We start from the raw sequence: 20,029 nt of genomic DNA, 5'->3' as shown, positions 1-20,029 counted from the left end.
AGCGTCTGGTTAGCATGGGTCTCCAGATTCCAGGCCCCTCCTTCCACTTGTCTTTAAGGTTCTGTCAAATATTCGTAAGATGCAGAAATTAATCTCTTCCGTTTGAGAGCTAGTGTAAGATGTTAACCTTTTCTATTTCCGTATGTTCACATCTTGTAGCAAAGTGTCATCCTTTTTTTTTTCATTTTACGTTTGCTCTTTTTTCTATACAGTACTTTTCTTTGTGTCATGGGCACTTTTGTAGTAAGAGAAGACATCCTTTAATGTCCCGGTAACCCTGTGTCTGCTAGCGGCTGCCCGGGGGCCGCAGGTGGCTCTGCACAGGTCTGTGCACAGAATGTGGCCCCGGGCCCCTACTCAGCGAAGGCAGCTGTTTGCCATCTACTCCTGCTCTCTCCTACTAGCTACCGCCCGATACACACACACACACACACACACCCCCCCCACACCACGCGCCCCTTGATCCCAGCCCTATCATACACACACACACACACACACACACACACACACACACACACACACACACCACACACACACACACACACACACCACGCGCCCCTTGATCCCAGCCCTATCATACACACACACACACACACACACACACACACACACCACGCGCCCCTTGATCCCAGCCCTATCATGGCTGGAAGACCCGCTGTGCCAGGCCGGCGCCTCACCTCCCCACGCGGAGACTGAGGAGTTTGTGAGGGCCGCTCACAGTCTGGGGTTTAACTTCTGGATCCTCTTCAGCAGGAGCGTGACATGAGTTGCAAATGGGAATGTGTGTCATTTGTTGTCCTTGGTGCTGGGTCCAGCCCTCCCCCATCGGATCTGCAGCTTCCTGGACCTGCAGCCTCTCTGCGTTTATTCAGGGAAGGTGTGAGCGTCTCCTTCTGAGAAGGAAGCGTCCCGTGAGGCCAGGCGCGCGCTCAGATGGGTAGCAGACCCTGCGTGGAAGGCATTCGAGCCTTCAGAGTCCACGGCGCTCCTTCCCCCCACCCCCCCGGGGCCATGCCCCAGACCGCGAGCCGGGCCGCCTGTGCCCTGCTGGCCACTGCTGACCTGGGTGATGGGCTGGAAGGTCTGAGCAGGGTGCTGAGGCCTCTGCACTTGGAGGGTCGCAGGTCTGAGGAGGGGAAGGAGGGGAGGGCAGAGGCGGTGGGGGCCAGGGAGCCGTCCTTGGGGCCCCCTCCTTGGTGAGCCCACAGGTGGAGGGTCTGCTCGGCCTCGTTTGCCCCTCAGGCGGTCCTGCTGCCTTCGGACTGAGGGTCCCTCCAGTGGACCTGCGGCATTTTTAAAAAAAAATAAATTTTATTTATTTATTTAATTTTGGCTGCGTTGGGTCTTCGTTGCTGAGCGCAGGCTTTCTCTAGTTGTGGCGAGTGGGGGCTACTCTTCATCCCGGTGTGCGAGTTTCTCGTTGCATTGGCTTCTCTCGTCGCGGAGCACGGGCTCTAGGCGCGCAGGCTTCAGTAGTTGTGACCTGCAGGCTCAGTAGTTGCGGCTCGCGGGCTCTAGAGCGCCGGCTCAGTAGTTGTGACGCACGGGCTTAGTTGTTCCGCGGCAGGTGGGATCTTCCCGGACCAGGGTTCGAACCCACGTCCCCTGCGTTGGCAGGCGGGTTCCTAGCCGCTGTGACAGCAGGGAGGCCCGGGCCTGCGGCCTTTGTCCGTGGGCTTTGGCGCGTGGAGGTGATCGGCAAGCACAGCTTCCTCAGCAGCGCAGCCCCTCCCTGGACCTGTCGTTCTCCTGCCCCGGTCACTGAACTCACAGCGTCTCCCGACGCTTTGTCCCGGGTCAGCTGGGGACAGGCTGCTCGTTGACGGGATCTGTTGCTGTGCCCGTCACGGAAGACCTGTGCTCCCAGCGCCCTGTGCGCGTGGAGCCTGGCCACCCTGAGGCCCTGCCGGCGCTGTCGCTCCTTCCTGAGGGGTGGATGGCAGCCACAGCTGGACAAGCGGAGCCCGCCGGGCGCCGTGGCTGCTGCTCCCCGGCTGCGCACGCCTCTCCCTGCTCTTGTCAGTGCTGCTTCCAAGCTGCACGGTGGCACCAAGCGGGACTCTTCCTGTCCCAGTTTTAGTCTGTCGCCCTGGTGACGCTCAGACAGAAGGGACTGAGTGTGTGGCTGTGGTCTGCCTGGAGACATTGACTCTCACATCTGCCTCACCGTTTTCCAGGCCTGGGGTGCGTCCCTGCTAGCGTTGTCCATGTTCAGAAGCTGGCAGTGGTCGCCTTTTCCTGTGTCACAGCCCCTGGGCTGCCGGCACCCTCGGCTGGCTCAGGCGTCTGTGCGGCGTGTGGGCTGCCCTCCCGTCCCGTATTACAGGCGGGACCCAAGGGAGCCACGGAGGCTACAGAGCTGGGAACCCACACACTGCCCTTGGATGCGGCGAGGTTGGGACCAAGAGCTGCAGGATGCTCGGAGGTTGAAGTGTCTTGGTGTGTGTGGAGCAAGTCCAGTGACCGACCGCCCAGACGGACGTGAGGACTGCTCCTGGGCTCGTGTCACAGCTGAAGCCCGGTGCCACCCTGCCCCTGGAGTGACATTTCTGTTGAAATCTCCATCATCCCTAAGATATTAGATGCCTGTACCAGTCGGCCTCTTGAGACGTGACTGACAGAGAATGTTGTAGAGCCTAGAGCTTATTTTTTTCCCTTTTTATGGGGGCCAAGAGGAGGCTGGTCTAGAATCTATTTAAAAATAGAGGACTTCCGTGGTGGCGCAGTGGTTAAGAATCCACTTGCCAATGCAGGGGACATGGGTTCGAGCCCTGGTCCGGGAAGATCCCACATTCCGAGGAGCAACTAAGCCCGTGAGCCACAACTACTGAGCCTGCGCTCTAGAGCCCGCGAGCCACAACTACTGAGCCTGCGTGCTGCAACTACTGAACCCACGCACCTAGAGCCCGTGCTCTGCGACAAGAGAAGCCACCGCAAGGAGAAGCCCGCGCACCACAACGAAGAGTAGGCCCCGCTCGCCGCAACTAGAGAAAGCCCGTGCGCAGCAACAAAGACCCATCGCAGCCAAAAATAAATAAATTACAGAAATAAATAAGTAAGTAAAGGAAGGGTGTTTTAAAAATAAATAAATAAAATGAAAACAGAAGTACATTTTGCTAAAGGAAAATATGCCCCTCTGAATCCCACTCCGTTGGATTATAGAGGCATTTTTAAAGAATGACATTGACAAGCGTCTAATTAGCTCCGGTTCACAGAATCGTTCTTTAGATGCGCCTGGCGCTGCTGGGTGGAGACGTCTGCAGTAGGCGTGAAGTGCCCGCTGTACACGTTGGTGTGTGAGATGGAAACTAGCGTGCGGTTTCCGCCCACCTCTTGGCCGTGTCCTTGGTGCACCATTTCTGAAGAGGCGGAAGTGCTTCCCCCCTGTGCTGACGTGCGAGCAGGTCTCTGCTGGTCCGCACTCAAGCCCTCTCCCGGCGCCCTCCCCCATGGCCACCATCCTGATGACCTGGGTTAAATGGACCCTTTCCTGACTGGTTTTATCAGCTGTGTGTGCATCCTTCACATACGTTTTGCCCCGAGACGAGTCATACTGCAGTGTGCCTCTGTGGCTTGCCACTTTTATTCAGTATTAGATGCTTGAAATCCATCCGTTGTGAAGAACGTGTTCCTTTTCCACTGCTCTGTTCTCCCTTCGATGGACCTCGGGCCGTTTCCATTTTGGGGCCGTCGGGCTTGGTGTGTGGGCCTGTGCCGGAGCATATGCCGAGGACACAGGTGTGCAGGGGGCTTCAGTGCGGCCTGGTTGCTGCTCTGGTGATGTCTGAATGGGCTGTAGCACGTGCGCGAGGGAGGGAGGCCCTGAGAGCGCTGAGTGAGCAGAGGAGCCGAGCGCAGGCTGTCGGGTGGGAAGCGGGAAGGAGGGCGTGAATGAGTGAGTGAGGCTGGTCATCACGTGGGCAGTGGAAGGGCCTTTGGCATCAGCCCAGCTGGCTCCCAGTCCACATCTGCCCTTTCATGGTGGTGTGGCCTTGGGCCGCGCTGTCAGTCCCAGGGTCTGTGTTTTTTGTACAGAGCATGGTAAACAAGTCTCCCTTGCTGGGAGTTTTGGGTGTTTGAGGATAAAGTGTATAGTCTGTGCCCTACCAATAGATGTTCCATAAACATGGGGAAGTATTGTCAGCAAATATGAAAACCGCTTCAGTCATCAACTGAGTGGGGTCTGTGTATGTGAGGCTCAGGATGCGTTAGTCAGTCACCAAATGATAATGTAATGTTTCCGTGGTGGAATGAAGGGACTGGGTAAAGGTGGGCCTGGGCATCCTGGGGAGGGTGGCTGGGCGTGGGGGGGAGAGAAGTGGATTTGCTATTCATCGAGGGTTGTGGCTCCAGAGGGCGCACCTTGGACCATCGTCCTGAACACCCGCCACGAGCTGCACGCGGCCGTGTGCACTCAAGTCTACTAGAAGTTAATGAAGCTGACAGTTTAGTTCCGCGGTCTCACCAGCCACATTTCCAGTGCTCCGTGGCCACAAGGGGCCAGTGGCTCCTGTCCCGGTCAACAGCTCAAGAAAAGACTGTTTCCGTTATCACAGAAAGTCCCGTTGGAGAGGGCTGTCATAAACATTGAGGGCTGTTGCACAGATATGCTGAGGTCTTGCTGAGAATTTTAATTTCTCCCCAGGAAATTCTGATTGGTCTTGTGGTAGTTGAAGCTGCTTTCTCTGCCATCTCGTGCCTGGCCATGCTGGTACCGCAGCTCTTTGCTGTTGCACAGATGGGCATAGACAGCCCATGGCACAGCATCAGGGCTTGTTTGCCTGGGGAAGAGCCTGGCTTGTCCCCACTGCCCACAAGCTTCACTCAGTGCCTGGGACCTGCCCACGTTTTCTTGTGGACAAGTTTAATCAGACGGAAGCGTCGAAGGAGTTGGAGGACGTGCGCCCATCTAGCCCATCATGTTAGCGTTTTGCTCTGTTGTACCTCATGTCTGTTCTGAGAAGGCTTTTGCTCATGACTTATTCACTGCCAAACTAGCTTCTGGACTCTTAAGGGACCCAGAAAACAGGAACCCCCAGAGCCACTGCAGTTTTCTCAGTCCCACCGGAGAAAGAGTACCTCCCCGGGACCCCCAGTGAGCTGCCCACGCCCCCTTCCTCTGTCCCAGGAGCAGCCTAGGCTTGTGCCTGCGCCCCGCTTTCCTCTTCCTGGGGTGCCCTCCTCAGAGAGGCCGGCCCAGACCCCAGCTGGGCAGCTGCCGTGCGGCTTCAGGACGCCTTCTGCAGCCCCTCGCCTCTCCTGGCTGCCAGCGTGTGCAGGATCGGGCTCGGGAAGCACTCGACATCCGTGGTGGGAAGGACTCCCGTTGTACTTCAGTCACTGGCTGCTGGAGGAGGGGCTCAGCGCGCCCTCTCCTGTGCTTGGATGAAGGACCGGCGGAATCTCCCTAACCTGGGGGTCCTGGAAGCTGGCCCACCGCCCTTGACCTCCCTGTAGCTTCTCAGGAGGGGAGCGTGAGTAACCGTGTGCTCTGGATCCCCCCCAGGTGGAGCTGGAGGTCACGCTGCCGGGAGAAGGGAAGGACCGCATCTTCAAGGTGTCCATCAAGTGGGTGTCCTGCGTGAGCTTACAGGCATTACACGATGCACTTTCGGGGCGGCTGCCCAGTGTCCCCTTCGAGACGATCCAAGCCCTGGACGTGGTTATGAGGCATTTGCCGTCCATGAGGTGAGGACCGTGCATGAGGTGGGAACTGAGAAGCCTGAAGCCTCTGTCTGAGCAGGTGCTGTTGCTCGGGGACAGGGCGGGGACGGCGTAGGGGTTTATGTGATGAAAGCAGTAGCAACGCCAGCTCGGGAAAAACTGTAATATAAAAAGAAATCGCTGGAGTTCGCAGCCGAGCACACGAAGGTTGCCTGCCTGTCTCTGGGTGCACCGGTCACTCCACCCAACGTGCGAGCTTGGTCCTGAGTCGCCCTCGCACTCAGGAGTCGTGTTCCAGCCTCTGCGCTTGCCCGGCTTCCGCCACGAGGAGGAGCCTTTCAGGACTGTGGGGGGCGCCCACGCCCACACACTCTGGCTTTATTCTGTGGGTTACTTTCTTTCCGCTAATCACCACACTGGAACTTGTTGAGGCAGAGGGTAGGAGGGCACTTTGATGGCTCGTGATTGACCGGATGGAGGCGCAGGGCCACACCGGCTCCCCACGTGACAGCCGTGTGCGAGCCACACACCCCACTCGGGTTTCCAGTGTGGGACGCCTCTTCCTTCCCCGGGTGTCACGCACAGTAGGGCCTCAGGAACTCTTTGAACGATTAAGTGAAAGGAGGAGAACCTAAAACTGAAACGAACCTCCGTACTGAGCTCTCCCAATACCGACCAGAACCCTGAGGTTTGAGGGGAGTCTCCTTGAAGGGCCGTGTTAGACTAAAGGGGACCCTGCGGTTCTTGAAACACAGGGCAGGCTGTCACTCCTGGCAGGGTCCCCCGGCCCCTGCATGTAGTCTGTCACTGCTTGGAACTGCTGATGTGAGGAAGGCAGGTGGGTGCAAAAAACCCCAGCTCTTAAGGGCTGTTGCCAAAATGTCAAATCCATTTTTTAAAAGAGTGGCAGGAATTACTGATTTTTTTTTTTCTGAATTCCTTTGCATTAATCACCTCGTTACTTTTATAACCAGGAGGAAAGTCTTTCGTTTGGGGGAAATAGAGAAAGAGGCTGGGAGAAGCAGAGTGTGTGTCCTGGTTGGTGACTCGGCCTGTAGGCGACTGGGTCTTCCCTCGGGGATGCCGCGGCCGCTGCCCTGGAGGGTGCGGTGGCCTCCGTCTCTGAGCACCCTGGGAGGGCGTGGGTGTCCCTCATGTGGACCTCACTGTCCCCCGAGATGAGGTCCGAGCTCTGCACCGCCCTCCCCCGCCCCCGTAGAGGAGCCAGGTGGAAAGGGAACGGGGCCTGGGTGCTTGGGTGCTTGGTCTCCTCGAGGTCCTCGGCCCTCCGTGCCAGACGCCCCGAGGCCCGGGCGGGACCGGTCCTGCTGGCTGACTGTGGTCGCCGGCACCTGCACCCCTGCCCGCCCCATCCTAGAAGGCGGTGAAGCGCTGTGTGCAGACCCGAGGGCTGCGGGCGAGGCATCGCAGCGGGAGGGTCGCGTGGGGAACACGAGGTGTGACCGGACCCGTGTCCTCGGCTCGCGGGAGCAAGTTCTCCTGCGTGTCCCCCGCGTGTGGGCCGTGGACACAGGCGGAAGGCTTGAGCGTCTGCGGGGTGTGTGCCCGCCGGCCTCCCTAGACAAGGCTCCCGTTCCAGGTACACCCCCGTGGGCCGCTCCTTCTTCACGGCGTCCGAGGGCTGCTCCAACCCGCTGGGCGGGGGCCGAGAGGTGTGGTTCGGCTTCCATCAGTCCGTCCGGCCTTCTCTTTGGAAGATGATGCTGAATATCGACGGTAAGCGGAGCCCCGGCCGCCATCGGGGGGGGTGAGGGGGGCTGCGAGGCCCCTCCGCACGCGCCCGGCCCGCCGCACTGCTCGCGCACGGCAGGTAGTGGCGCTCGCGCTTGACCGCCAGAGCCTCCGCGGGGCCCCCTCCGCAGACTCAGCCTGTGGCTCAGGGGGCCGAGGCGGGGTTCCCGGCTGCCCCTGTGTGTTGGACCCCACGTGGGAACAGTAAGCTTCAGGGAGCCCGAGACCAGAGGTGGTCAGAAAGTGCCGGAAAACGCAGGCTTGCGGTTGTCACCCGCTGACGGGTTTTGTTTTTACATCGCGGCGTTTTCCTCAGAGGGTGACTTCAGCCTCTGCCAACCCCTCCACTGGCCCTCCGAGTCCGCAAGCGGCGGCCGGGCCGGGCCGGCTGTGGGAGGGGCCTGGCCAGGCAGGCCCGGTCACCTCTCGGTTTTTGTCTCTTCTTTTCCCGCCTGTAGTCTCGGCAACGGCGTTTTATAAGGCACAGCCAGTAATCGAGTTTGTGTGTGAAGTTTTGGATTTTAAAAGTATTGAAGAACAACAAAAACCTCTGACAGATTCCCAAAGGGTCAAGTTTACCAAAGAAATCAAAGGTAACTAGCTGCCCGGCGTGGTGGACGGCCCCGGGTTTCCCAGGTTCTTGTTCCTCCGTGTTTCCGGGGGGAAGGGGCGGGGGGCAGCGGAGGAGCCAGCGCTCAGAGACGCATCAGCGCAGGACAAGGACGCCCGCTTCCCGGAGCGGGCACGATTTCTAGATGATGACTTTCTGCGTGGGGTGGCCCGGCAGGGTCCCAGCGCGGATACGAGGTCCAGGCAGCTGCAGCACGAGTGTAGTCAGTTTCTCGGGACGCTCCGGAACGCGGACTCCTCGTCATTTAGCCGAGCCTGGGTTCCACTCAAGAAGACGCAGCCCGGGGTTCAGTGAGCGGCTGTGTGTCTTTCTGCCCGTCGTCGGAGAGCTGGCAGGCCCCGTAGGCTCGGCCCCTCTGCACCTGTCCTTCCTGCGGGCGTCAGAGGCCAGCAGCAGTGCTCGTTGCTAAAAATAACCCCGAAGGAAGCACAGAAGCCGTGGCGGCTGACGCCCCACTCTCAGCCGAGCCCACGTCGGCCCTGGTCTTTGAGAAGCGCACCCTGCCTCTGGCCCAGGCATCCCTGGGGCAGGGGGCGTCCCTGGGGGTGAGATGGCCCCGCCCGAGGGTCACCCGGAAGGCCCTCACCGTGGGGCTGTGGGTGAGGTTCCCCTGAAAGCTGACGGGCTGACAGTGGGGGCGTGCGCTGCAGGCCCGGGCGAGCCTGGATGCTGAAGCCCAGCTGCTGTGTGTTCTCAGGTCTAAAGGTGGAGATAACGCACTGCGGGCAGATGAAGAGGAAGTACCGCGTCTGCAACGTGACCCGGCGGCCCGCCAGCCACCAAACGTAAACGGCCTTCCTGTCAAGCGCTTATCAGCTCTGACCTTCACTGTCACTCAGACGTCCAAACTCTGCAGCAATCACTTCTGCAAAGGAATTCCATTCTAGTTGTAAAATTCCAAAAGCACGCTTCACCTCGTGAAATAAAATAATGAAATTCCCCCTGTCTGGGGCGGGGCAGGGGGCTCGCCGTCAGTTTTCCTTCTTGAATATGACAGGCGAGGGAAGGTCTTTTTGGTTCATTTTCCGGTCCTCCGTGCTGAGTGGGGTCCAGGGAGGGCGTGGGGATCGGTTGGCGCTGCCTGGACCCACAGGCGTGGCCTGGCCTAGGCTGATGCTACGGCCTCTGTCTTGAGCTCCCGTCACCTCGCAGACAGTTTGGGGCCCAGGTCCGTGTAGTAAGTGTCCTGGCCGCACGGATGCAGTGCTCTCTGAGGTTGTGCGGCCCCTTCACCCCACCTTGAGGCCTCCTGGGTCCAGTGAGGACTCGTTAGTTTATTTCGCGGTCGCTCCGTGGGAAGTGCCTGGTGTGTCTCTGGGTACTGGTTATACCAAGACACGCAGGGTCCTGTGCAGCGGGGGCGGGGGCGGGGGGCAAGGTGAGCCTGTGTCCTTGTCCCCATGACCTCCTCCCACCGGGCAGAGCAGAGGAGTCAGCAGAGGCCCCCTACCCCTGCGCCCAGCGCCCTCAGCCCCATCCTGCGGGGGCTGCCCCCTGTGGGTGCAGGATGCTCTCCCGCCCCTGCACGAGGGCCCCTCCCGCCTCAGCCCACCACATGTGGCTGCGGAGGCCTGAGCAGACCCGGCGTGTCCCTTTCCCTGTCCTGTTCTGGAAGGTTTCAGGTTTTCTGGGGCGGACACGTGGAGCATTCGGCCGGTAAAGGGCTTTCCGAGTCAGTGCGAGGTCGGCTGGAACGACCTTTTCTTTCTGGATTTGTCTTCATTTGTCCTGAGTCCTTTCCACGTACTCTAGGTGTATGTGTCATCTGCGATTACTGCATATTGTAGGCGTGCGGGTGTCTTTTACTTCCCGACTCCAGAGATAAAACGACAGTTTAGGGACTTGGGAATATGTTCAGAGAAGCCAGGGGGCATGATTTGGTTTTGACCCCCCGGGGAGATGCTTTGAATCGCCCTCCACCTTCTTCAACCCTAAGAAAGCAGACCCAGAAAAGCACCCCTGTGTGAGCGGGCACGTGGGTCTCGGTCACCCGTCCGCTGGGGGCCTGGGGGCCTGGGACGCTCCGGGCCCGAGCCGCCTTTTTCTTCCCCAGGTTCCCGCTGCAGCAGGAGAGCGGGCAGACGGTGGAGTGCACGGTGGCCCAGTACTTTAAGGACAGGCACAAGCTGGTTCTGCGCTACCCTCACCTCCCATGTTTACAAGTCGGACAGGAGCAGAAGCACACCTACCTTCCCCTAGAGGCAAGTCCCCCCCCTCCGTCTCTGCGGGCTGGCACCCCGGGCCCAAACCTTGTTTTTCCTGCCACTGGGGGACCTGGCACAGGTTAACAGATGTGGCCCAGCCTCAGTCTCCGCATTAATAAGATGGGTTTGGTAACTTACAGGATTCGCGTGAAGGCCGAGACCCTATGTGTATGCCCAGCGGGCCCCTGGCACCCAGTATAATGTGCTCAGGAAGTCTAAAATTCACCTCGGGTTTGAAAAATCCTTGCCTGGGAAGAGATCAGATGCTGAAACTAGGACACAAGTTTTTAAGTCTTTTCTGTTAGTGTTTTAAATTCTCGGTATTTGTCCAATTGCTGAAACACCTGGCCCTTGGTTTGGTTTTTCCTGTGCTGTGTGCAGAGGGCAGACTTCCTTCCCGTCACCGGCAGCTCTGTATTACACCCCCATGTCTGAGGACGGGGGTTCCACACAACCCATGGTGGGGACACAGGCCAACCCCGCCCCGCTGCTGGGTGGTCTCAGACGCTGTGCCGCTTTCAGCGGCGCGGTTCCCGGCTCACGCTTCTGTTGTGCTGGGTTTCCTCGGGTGGTTTCTGCCTTGGACCAGGGGGCCTCCTCCCGCGTGCGGTTCCTAGTGGATCTCAGGAACGGCGTCCACACTGGCGTCTGCGTGGCGCTTCACGGTTCACTCGCGAGGAATAGATGTGTCGCGGGCAGAGCTGGGCGCCGGCTCTCACGCTTGGCCTCAGGCCCGTGCCCGCTCCCCCGCCCGGTGCTGACACCCGGTCCTTGCGTTTCTTCATAGGTCTGTAACATAGTGGCGGGACAGAGATGTATAAAAAAGCTGACCGACAATCAGACCTCAACCATGATCAGAGCGACGGCCAGGTCGGCCCCCGATCGGCAGGAGGAGATCAGCAAATTGGTGAGCGTCACGTCCTCAGCCGACCCTCGGGTGGGGACCCCCTGGGGACGCCAGCTCGGGGCGCCCAGGGCACGGCCCCCCCGACGCTTTGGACAGACTCGGCTTCTGGGAGGAAGCGAAGTCCACCCCTGACCCTGTGCCTTTTCTTTCTTCCCTTTTCAAGATGAGAAGTGCCAGTTTTAACACAGATCCGTATGTTCGTGAGTTTGGAATCATGGTCAAAGACGAGATGACCGACGTGACCGGGCGGGTCCTCCAGCCGCCCTCCATCCTCTACGGCGGCCGGGTAGGTAGATGGCTGGGTGGGGCGCCGTGTGGGTGTCGGGAGTAAGTGTCTGAACGTCGACGGTGGGGTAGCAGCACCTGACCCCCCACCCCCACCCCCTCAGAGGTGCAGACAGACCAGACCATGGTCAAGGTAAAGCCTTCTTCCTGCCCCAGTGTGAACCTGTAACAGCTGTGGGCCTTCATAAAGGACTGGTTTCCTTAATCTTAATCCTTTTAAAGTTTTCTGAATCACCCCCTTTTCTTTTCAAAAGGTAAACTTTATTAGCTCATCAAAATTTTAAAAGCATCATTCTTTGTATGATGGATACTCTGCCAGTGACGAGTTATTCTCCAGAAGCTCATGCCGCTTTTCTGCTTTCTAACTTTTGTTTTGGAGGTATGTGGGAGCGAGTACATCAGTTTCGTCACGGGCACAGTTCTGTTTGTTTGCTTTTCCCCATTTCACCTCTGGTTCTGGTCAGTACGGTCCTGACCCTTGAGCCCCTTAGAGCTCACGAGAAGTTCTTCTCTCCTTTCCTCCTGGCACCGCCCCCTTAGCCGCAGCACAGGTGGTGGGGCTCAGCTTCCAAGGTCACAGCTTTGGGAATCCCCTGGCTGTCCGGGGGTTAGGACTCGGCGCTTTTACTGCCGGGGCCTGGGTTCAGTCCCTGGTCAGGGAACTAAGGTCCTACAAGCCGTGGGGCACAGCCAAAAAAAAGAGCAAGCGAGCGAGCGAGAGAAAACAAAGGTCATGGCTTTTGTGGGTCAGTGAGCACCTGTGGGAGCCTGCGTTCTACATGACTTGACACCTTTTTACCTGATGGAGTGGGACTCCAGTCCTCAGTGCCTGTGGCGAGCTTTAGTTTTGTTCTTTGGGCTGCGTTGGCTCTCCATTGCTGCGCGCGGGCTTTCTCCAGTTGCGGCGAGCGGGGGCTGCTCTTCGTTGCGGTGTGCGGGCTTCTCACTGCGGTGGCTTCTCTTGTTGCGGAGCACGGGCTCTAGGCACGTGGGCTTCAGTAGTTGCGGCGTGCGGGCTCAGTAGTTGCGGCATGCAGGCCCTAGAGCACGCCGGCTTCAGTAGTTGTGGCTCGTGGGCTCTAGGACGCAGGCTCAGTAGTCGTGGCACACGGGCTTAGCTGCTCCGCGGCATGTGGGATCTTCCCGGACCAGGGCTCGAACCCGTGTCCCCTGCATTGGCAGGCGGCTTCTTAACCACTGCACCACCAGGGAAGTCCCTTCAGTTTTGTTTGCAGGACTTTTTCCTTTCTTATTTTAAAATGTGAGTTCTATTTTTTTAAGCGTTTCAAAGTTCAAAAGATACAAAGAATCATAGGGGAAAAAAATCTCTTTCTCCCCAGATCCTGGTTACTTTCCCAGGAGGCAGTTCTCCTTGTAAAATCGCTCCAGGGACTATTCACATATTTTTTTTCACCCCTTCTTGTGCAAATAGCTGCATATTAAATACACGTTTGTGCCTTGCCTTTTTTTACTTAATATTTTCTCTTCGATCCCATGGAGATCTTGGAATGCGTGTGACCTCTGGCTTGTTGTTTTTGACTGTTGCGTGGTATTCCTTTGTGGGGGGAGCCCCACCCTAGCCAGTGGGCATGGGGGCTGCTCCCCGTTCTCTGCAGGATGCCTTCTGAGCAAGGCCTCCTGGCTCCTTCTCAGCCCACCTGTGCACCTGGGAGCTCAGACACTGCAGACACAGCACCTTCTTAACCCTCCGTGTGGCCCTAGGAGGGAGAGGTGGATTCCCCTTCACAAGTCAGTGAGGAGATGCCCGGAGTAGTGAGACTTACGTAGTGAAACCAAGATTGCATATCCAGCGTCTTTCCACCTTTTGGTAAAGACAGGAGTCATCTGGAAAACAAAGCAGCTCTTGTAATCTAACCTTGCAAGAATGTTAGAATTGTAAGGATCCAAACTTTTTAATGCTTCTAAATGAGTGAATTTTTCCAGATGTCTTAAACATTGTAATGGGAGCGAACACTTCTCATCACCTGCCCTACCCATTGTCCTGTTAGACAAAACATTAAATGTCCCCCAGGGATATCCGGCAGTGTCTGGAGAATCTGATGGGCAGCGGCTGCTGGCACCCTGCAGTGCCCAGGACTGCCACATAGCAGTCAGCCAGCCACACGTCCACCGTAGGACGGAGGCTGAGAAGCGCTCAGATAATAAGAGTGCACTGCAGTGTAAACTCTGTGTGTGTGTGTGTGTGTGTGTGTGTGTTTACTTACTGAGTCTGGAACACCACACTTGGTGGTGGCTCTGTCTTATAGAAGGAGGCTGGCAGGAGCTGGGTAGTAGTTTAGAAAATATAGGAAACAAAAACATTCATTTCTGTAATATTTGGTTTTTACAATATGCTTTTATTATTTTAGTAGGAAAAAAGTGTTTTTCATTAAAAACCACTCTTGCAGAGTAAATGACAGCAACTCGGACACGGCCCTGTCCTTCAGGGCCTGCTGCCCACAGGCCTGGGATTACAGCTCTGCCCCCTCCACGCGGCCCTAACTGAGAATGGAGGCCAGCGCCAAAGACTTCTCTCTGACTCAGGCCCAGTCTGTGGGACTCAAGAGCTTTCTCTGTAGGGCACACAAGGGTCCAGCCAACGCAGCTCCAGTCACAGTGTCCCTTCCTGACCATCCCTTGTGCTCCAGAATCACTTGGAGGCACTTCAGAGATTCCTTCGGTGACAGTGTTGAGACCTGCTCCTTTCTGGTTGAGAGATGACAATTAAGTGGATGCATTATCTGCTGTTTTTTTCTTCCCAAACGGGAAGAGCTTAAGCAACTGCCGGCAGTGGCGTGCGGAGCCGGGGCAGCAGCGGGCTCGGTCCTCGCCGGCCTGGCTGCTCCCGGGCCCAGCACTGGGCAGAAACACCTTGCTTCCCTTCCCTTCCCTGGCTGCCCCACTGATAATGGATGAGGTAAAATTAACGGAAGCGTGTTTATAAGGCAGGAAGCCTTCCTGTAGCATCGTGGGGCCCTTCTTTTCCTCCAGGCTACCCGTGAGGTTGGGTGGAGCTCTGGGCCCTCCCTGCTCAGCCTTCCGGCACCCCCTGCCCCCCACAATCTACTTCTTCACCCCTCCATCCATCCATCCAGCCAGCCAGCCAGCCATCCTGCGCACACCTGCGGGAGGGACCCCTGCGGTGCCAGGCAGCTCGGAGATGGGGAGTCTACACAAAGGTTCCATTCTCAGCCTCAGGAGCTGCTATCTGGTCAGGGGACCGACAGCAATAGGGACAGTGACAAAATCCAAGGTCAGAGGAATATGCTTTCCATTTTCTTCTCACTCTAAACTTCTCACCGTTTGCAGAATAAAGCAATTGCCACCCCTGTCCAGGGCGTTTGGGACATGAGGAACAAGCAGTTCCACACGGGCATTGAGATCAAGGTGTGGGCCATTGCCTGCTTCGCCCCCCAGCGCCAGTGCACGGAGGTCCACCTCAAGTAAGGCCGCCTGGGAGCAGGGGGCTGGGCAGGGCTAGAGGGACCGCGGGGAAGGCCCGCTCCGTCGGGCTGGGCCGGCCGTGGGCTCCGTTTGGAGGGCACGGGTTGGCAGCCTTTCCCCGTCGAAGGGCCCTGCCTGGGGTGGCCGGGCCGGGAAGTAGGGGACCCGGCTGCTGCTTTGCTTCTCAGACTCGCTGTTGGAGCGAGTGTGAAGAGGTGGAGCAGGTTACGTAAGAAACAAAACAGCAAATGAAGAATAAGTGTACAAAGTGGAGGCAAAGGAGAAGACTGTGTTCACTGAACTAAAATTATTTTTAAAAAACACTTTAGGTCCGTATTTCTGTATCAGCCCAGCCTGGCCCAGTGTCAGACCCTTTGAAAGTAGCTCCATAAACATGCAGCTTGGTTGCTCATGCTTTTGTGCCTAACAGACGTAACAGGGAAAGGAAGGCTTTGTCCCCTGCCTCTCTCGGGTGGGAGCAGGAGGGGGCCTACAAAGCGGGGGAAGGTAGCAGGTGGGCGTGGCAGCAGAGAGCGGCTCCGGAGAGCTGTGGCTCTCAGGGTTCTGGACGGGGGCGGGGCCTCTCCTCCACGCCACCAGCTCCGCCAGCAGACTTCTCCGCTGGGAGCGCGGGGTGTGGGGGTACAGACTGGGTTAGAGTCCGACCTCGGGGTGCCTCCCCTCTCCGTGTTGTGGCCGTGGCCCCCATTTCACTTTTCCTGGAGCCAGATGGCCCCGGGGTACGTGCACGTGTGGGCGTAGGTGCAGATCCGCGCTCGTGTGTTTCTTCAGCTGCGCTGACTGACGTACTAGAGGCCGAGCGCTAGCTAAGTAACTGGCTGGCCAAGTCGGAGCGTCCTCACTTCATTGTCAAAGGCGGTGGTGTGTTTTTATTCCTGAGCTTAAAATAGAAGCCGTGGATCTGTCTCCCCAGCCCCGCCTGCGATTTCACAGGGCCTGTCGGCCGCAGCTGTTGGTGCTGCTCGAGCTGTGGGCTGTTTTGTTTTCTCCCGTGATTATGTCATCCGAGTCCAAGTTGTGCACACAGGAGTAACTGGGGGGAAATCCAAGGGGACAAGTCAGCTCGCGGGTTTGCTCACCCTGGCGATGCTCGGCATCCACGCTCACCCGCGGCTTTGAAAGGACAGCACTTGTCACTCTGCCCCGGGAGTGTCACAGCTGCTGAGGGGGCAGCGGGGCCACCATCTCAAGTCTCCTGTTTCCTCGTGACTTTTCAGTAACCTGCGTGGTTAGCACGAATGGCTGCCTTTGTTTGTTACCATGTTGCAATGGCCTCGTCCAGGGCTTCAACTCGGATTTGGGTCTCAGTGAAAATGGTCTGGGGTCTGGACCTGTTAAAGCTGTGCCCTTTCCTCTGGGCTTCCGGTTGGTCTGAATCCTTGGCGCTCTCGGTGCTTCACGTAATGAACCTCCTCCTTCCTCCTTCAGGTCCTTCACGGAGCAGCTCAGAAAGATCTCGAGAGACGCAGGAATGCCGATCCAGGGCCAGCCGTGCTTCTGTAAATACGCCCAGGGGGCAGATAGTGTGGAGCCCATGTTCAGGCACCTGAAGAACACGTACGCCGGCCTGCAGCTGGTGGTGGTCATCCTGCCTGGAAAAACCCCCGTCTACGGTAGGCCTCGGCGCGCACACGGCCTCTGGCCGCCGTCGGTGGCACCGTGGGTGTGCAGTGCAGCCTCAGCCCTTGGTGTCTCTGCCACAGCGAGGAGCTGCCTGTCTCTGGCTCACTCGAGAGCTAGGAGAGACCGGGTGGTTTCTGATTGCGGCCGCGCACGTGCCCAGGGCCGGCCTCGGTAGTCTTGTCTGGGGCCGCGGTTCCCGGAGGCCAGCGTCCCGCGGTGGCACAGGACTCGACACGTGCAGTTACCTTGTCCGCCGCCCGACACAGACGTCGGCCGGATGGAGGAGCAGTCAGGCGACGCACACGCAGTCATCCGCTCGGGGCGCCGTCCTCAGCTCCTGCCTGGGACTCGCTTCTCCACTTGTGAGCTGTGCCCGCCTCAGAATCCTCTGGAAGTTGATCAGAGTCCTCTCTGCCAGAAGGGCGGTTGCACTTTCACGCGGCTGAAAGTTACCAGGCCCCTGTGGTGGAGTCCCAGGCCCTGGTTCCGGAAGCTCTGGGGCGCCGGCGGTGTAGACGGGTGGCGGTGGCATGGGGAGGTGGGTGCCGGGTGCGTCTGCCGGCAGCCCCCTGGGAACCAGAGGCCCCAGCGCGGGAGGTGTGTGGGTGCCCGGGGCAAGGGGAACAGAGAGGCGTGTCGGCGTCCCCGACCGGACCCACCCTCCCCGGGCGGTGACAGAGCGCTTGCTTCATGTCCAGGGAAAGGAGGAAGGAGAGCGCCCTCGGAGCTCCCATCCTACGCACCTTCTCCTGGGCCCGCCCCGGGGCAGCTGACCAGTGGCTTCATGAAAGAACCCAGGAGTAGAGGGGGTGTGGGCCCAGAGAGGTCTTGGATGTCGGATTTGCGTTTGCCGAGGATTTGGGGGTGCCAATGTTGATATTTTTAACGACTCTAGCATTGGCTTGCTTGCAATCCTGAGCACTGTGACAGAGGGTGGCCTTCGGAACGCAAGCCCTGGGTTCCAGCCTGGCTCTGCCCACACCGCCCTGCAGGCCTGGAGGAGTCGCAGAAACACTCCTGACGAGGACTAGGCCGCACCCGCCCGGCCTCCCTGAGCGAGCTGGGGGGACGCCCCGCGGCCAACGCGGGCCTGGGCGGCGCGGAGCAGAGCTAGAACCGGCCTCTGAGCCCCTCTCGGGCCGGGCCCCTCTTCCGCGGGCTTGGCTGCACGTGGGGCGGGGGAGCTCGGGGCGGGTGGAGGGGAGGCGCCAGGGGAGCCGTCCTGAGCGCACCGCTCCCTCCGCAGCCGAGGTCAAGCGTGTAGGAGACACGGTGCTGGGGATGGCCACGCAGTGTGTGCAGATGAAGAACGTGCAGAGGACCACGCCGCAGACCCTGTCCAACCTCTGCCTGAAGATCAACGTCAAACTGGGCGGCGTGAACAACATCCTGCTGCCGCAGGGGAGGTGAGGCCGGCCTCCCGCCGCGTGCCGCGGCTGGTGCGCGACTCCCCGGGGCGGGGCCAACCGGGCCGGCATCCGCCCCCCTGGGCAGTGGGTGAAGGAAGTGCGCAGGACGCAGGCCTCGGCTGCTCTCCGTCTAGGGGGCCAGGGCCATCTGCAGGCCACTGAGGAGCGGGTGCAGGGGCCCGAGGAGAAGGGACTTCCTACCCCATCCAGGGCCAGGGGTCCCGCACATGAGATGTGGTGGCTGCCCTGAGAGGGGGTGGCTCTGCGATGAGGGGTCATTGGAATCGCTCAGTTCACTCAGCGTCAGGTTCTGTGTTTATTGAGCGCCTACTGTGTGCAGGAGTCCTAGCCCTCCAGCGCAGGCCCCGGTGAGAGGGTCCACAAATGCACTTCCCAGGTGAGCAACAATGACACAGCGGAAGGGACAGGAGCTCAGAAGGGTGAGGGTTTCATAGGGGAGGTGGCACTAAGCAGACTGCAGGCACTGGAGCCAGCGGGGGGTGTGTGTGTGTGTGGATCGTGTAGACGCCTGGGAGGAGAGCATTCCAGGGGGCACAGGCCGTGCAAGGGCCCTGTGGTGCAGCCTGCCAGGAGTGCGGCCGGTGTTCCACTGAGAGACTGAGGGGCAGAGGGTTGCTGGGGACCTGGCACTCCCTCCGGGGGAGCGCGTCCACGGGAGGGAGGTTCACGAGTGGAGGTGTAGCTCCGGCGACCTCGTTCTAAAAGGCGACTCCAGCTCTGGGTGGAGTGGGGACCAGGCTCTCCTGTGTTGTCCCAGGAGAGGTGCTGGGGCACGGCTGGGGCGGGATGGTCTGTGAATGGAAGAGGAGACTCGAGAGTGAGTCCATGCCTGCGCCTCTGCAGCGGTTAGGCAGCCCAGGATGAGGAAGCTGGGCGGGTGCGTCAGCCTCTCAGGGGAGATACTGGGTGGTGGTGGTGGGGAGGGGAAACAGAGGCCTGGTGTTGGTGAGGTTTGTTTAGGGATCCTCACGTGGAGGTGGTGTTTAAGGCCTCCAGGCTGGAGAGAAGCCCCAGGGCAGGGTGTAGATAGGAAGAATGTCCAAGCCCTCAGCCCCGGGGAGTCCAGGGTTGGAAAGGTCTTGGAGGCGAGGAGGCAGCAGTGGAGCCTGGTGGGGTCGGGGGCGGGGGAAGAGCCAGTGGGTGGCCCTGTCACTCAGTGCCAACCGGCCAAGTGCAGTGAGGTCCGAGGCTCCACCATGGGACTGGGAGATGTGTGCAGGTCGTCAGTGACCTTGCAAAGAGGAGTCTTGTTGCCATGGCAGCACGAGGCCTGCTTGGGAGGCAGTAAACGGGTTCGGCTAATTCCGGGAGCTTTGCCACGAGGCGAGCGAGGGAAACGAGGGAGCTGTGGGAAGAGAGTGGAGCCCGGAGGCAGGTGTGGTTTTGCTGGTGTGAGGTGTGAGTCACAACTGAGCGTGTTATGCTGCCGATGCTCCCGGGACCGATCCGGGATTGGGGGAGGGGCGGCAGGGAAGAGCCACGGGGTTGGGGGGGGGCAGGCGCAGGGTGGGTGGGAGAGCACAGGCGGTCAGGGAAAAGAGGAGAGTGAGGCATAGAGAGAGGAAGCTGCAGAACGCACAGCCGGTGAGTCTGGGACCCGGCGGCCGGCTCGAGAACCGTGCCCCCAACCCTGGTGCTTCCGGGTCGTGACCGCTGGAGTGCAGCCAGCGGTTAGAAGACCCAGGGAGAGAGCTTAGAGCAGCACTTCTCAACCGGGGCGGTGTCGCAGCCCTGAGGCTGTGCGGTCATGTCTGGAGACGTAGGGGTGTCAGGACGGGGGCTGCTACTGACCTCTAACGGGTAGAGAGCAAGGATGCTCCTGGGCACCCTGCAGGGCGGCTGCAGGTCAAGGTTGGGTAACAGACCTTGGGACTCTTTGTATGTGTAGTCATCTTGGGGCTCCCCCCGTGGCGCAGCGCTTGGGAGTCTGCCCGCCGACGCGGGGGACGCGGGTTCGTGCCCCGGTCCGGGAGGATCCCACGTGCCGCCGAGCGGCTGGGCCCGTGAGCCGTGGCCGCTGAGCCTGCGCGTCCGGAGCCTGTGCTCCGCAACGGGAGAGGCCGCGGCA

General features: G+C 59.3%; 1 protein-coding gene across 10 annotated transcripts in view; it reads left to right on the top strand.

Moving 5' to 3' along the window:
- Window positions 1–20,029, top strand: part of AGO2 (argonaute RISC catalytic component 2) — a 105,857-nt gene that overhangs the window by 64,526 nt on the left and 21,302 nt on the right. For all 10 annotated transcript variants that reach the window (XM_059043019.2, XM_059043020.2, XM_067018011.1 and 7 more), the window contains 10 exons: window positions 5,507–5,688; window positions 7,265–7,401; window positions 7,875–8,009; window positions 8,745–8,832; window positions 10,101–10,248; window positions 11,039–11,158; window positions 11,322–11,444; window positions 14,753–14,886; window positions 16,337–16,521; window positions 17,778–17,937. In XM_059043019.2, the coding sequence (XP_058899002.1) occupies window positions 5,507–5,688; window positions 7,265–7,401; window positions 7,875–8,009; window positions 8,745–8,832; window positions 10,101–10,248; window positions 11,039–11,158; window positions 11,322–11,444; window positions 14,753–14,886; window positions 16,337–16,521; window positions 17,778–17,937 (1,412 nt within the window). The remainder of the gene's footprint in view (window positions 1–5,506; window positions 5,689–7,264; window positions 7,402–7,874; window positions 8,010–8,744; window positions 8,833–10,100; window positions 10,249–11,038; window positions 11,159–11,321; window positions 11,445–14,752; window positions 14,887–16,336; window positions 16,522–17,777; window positions 17,938–20,029) is intronic.

The sequence above is a fragment of the Kogia breviceps genome, chromosome 17 (genome assembly GCF_026419965.1).
Source record: "Kogia breviceps isolate mKogBre1 chromosome 17, mKogBre1 haplotype 1, whole genome shotgun sequence".
NCBI classification, from domain to species: domain Eukaryota; kingdom Metazoa; phylum Chordata; class Mammalia; order Artiodactyla; family Physeteridae; genus Kogia; species Kogia breviceps.
This window is presented reverse-complemented; position numbering and strand designations above follow the sequence as displayed.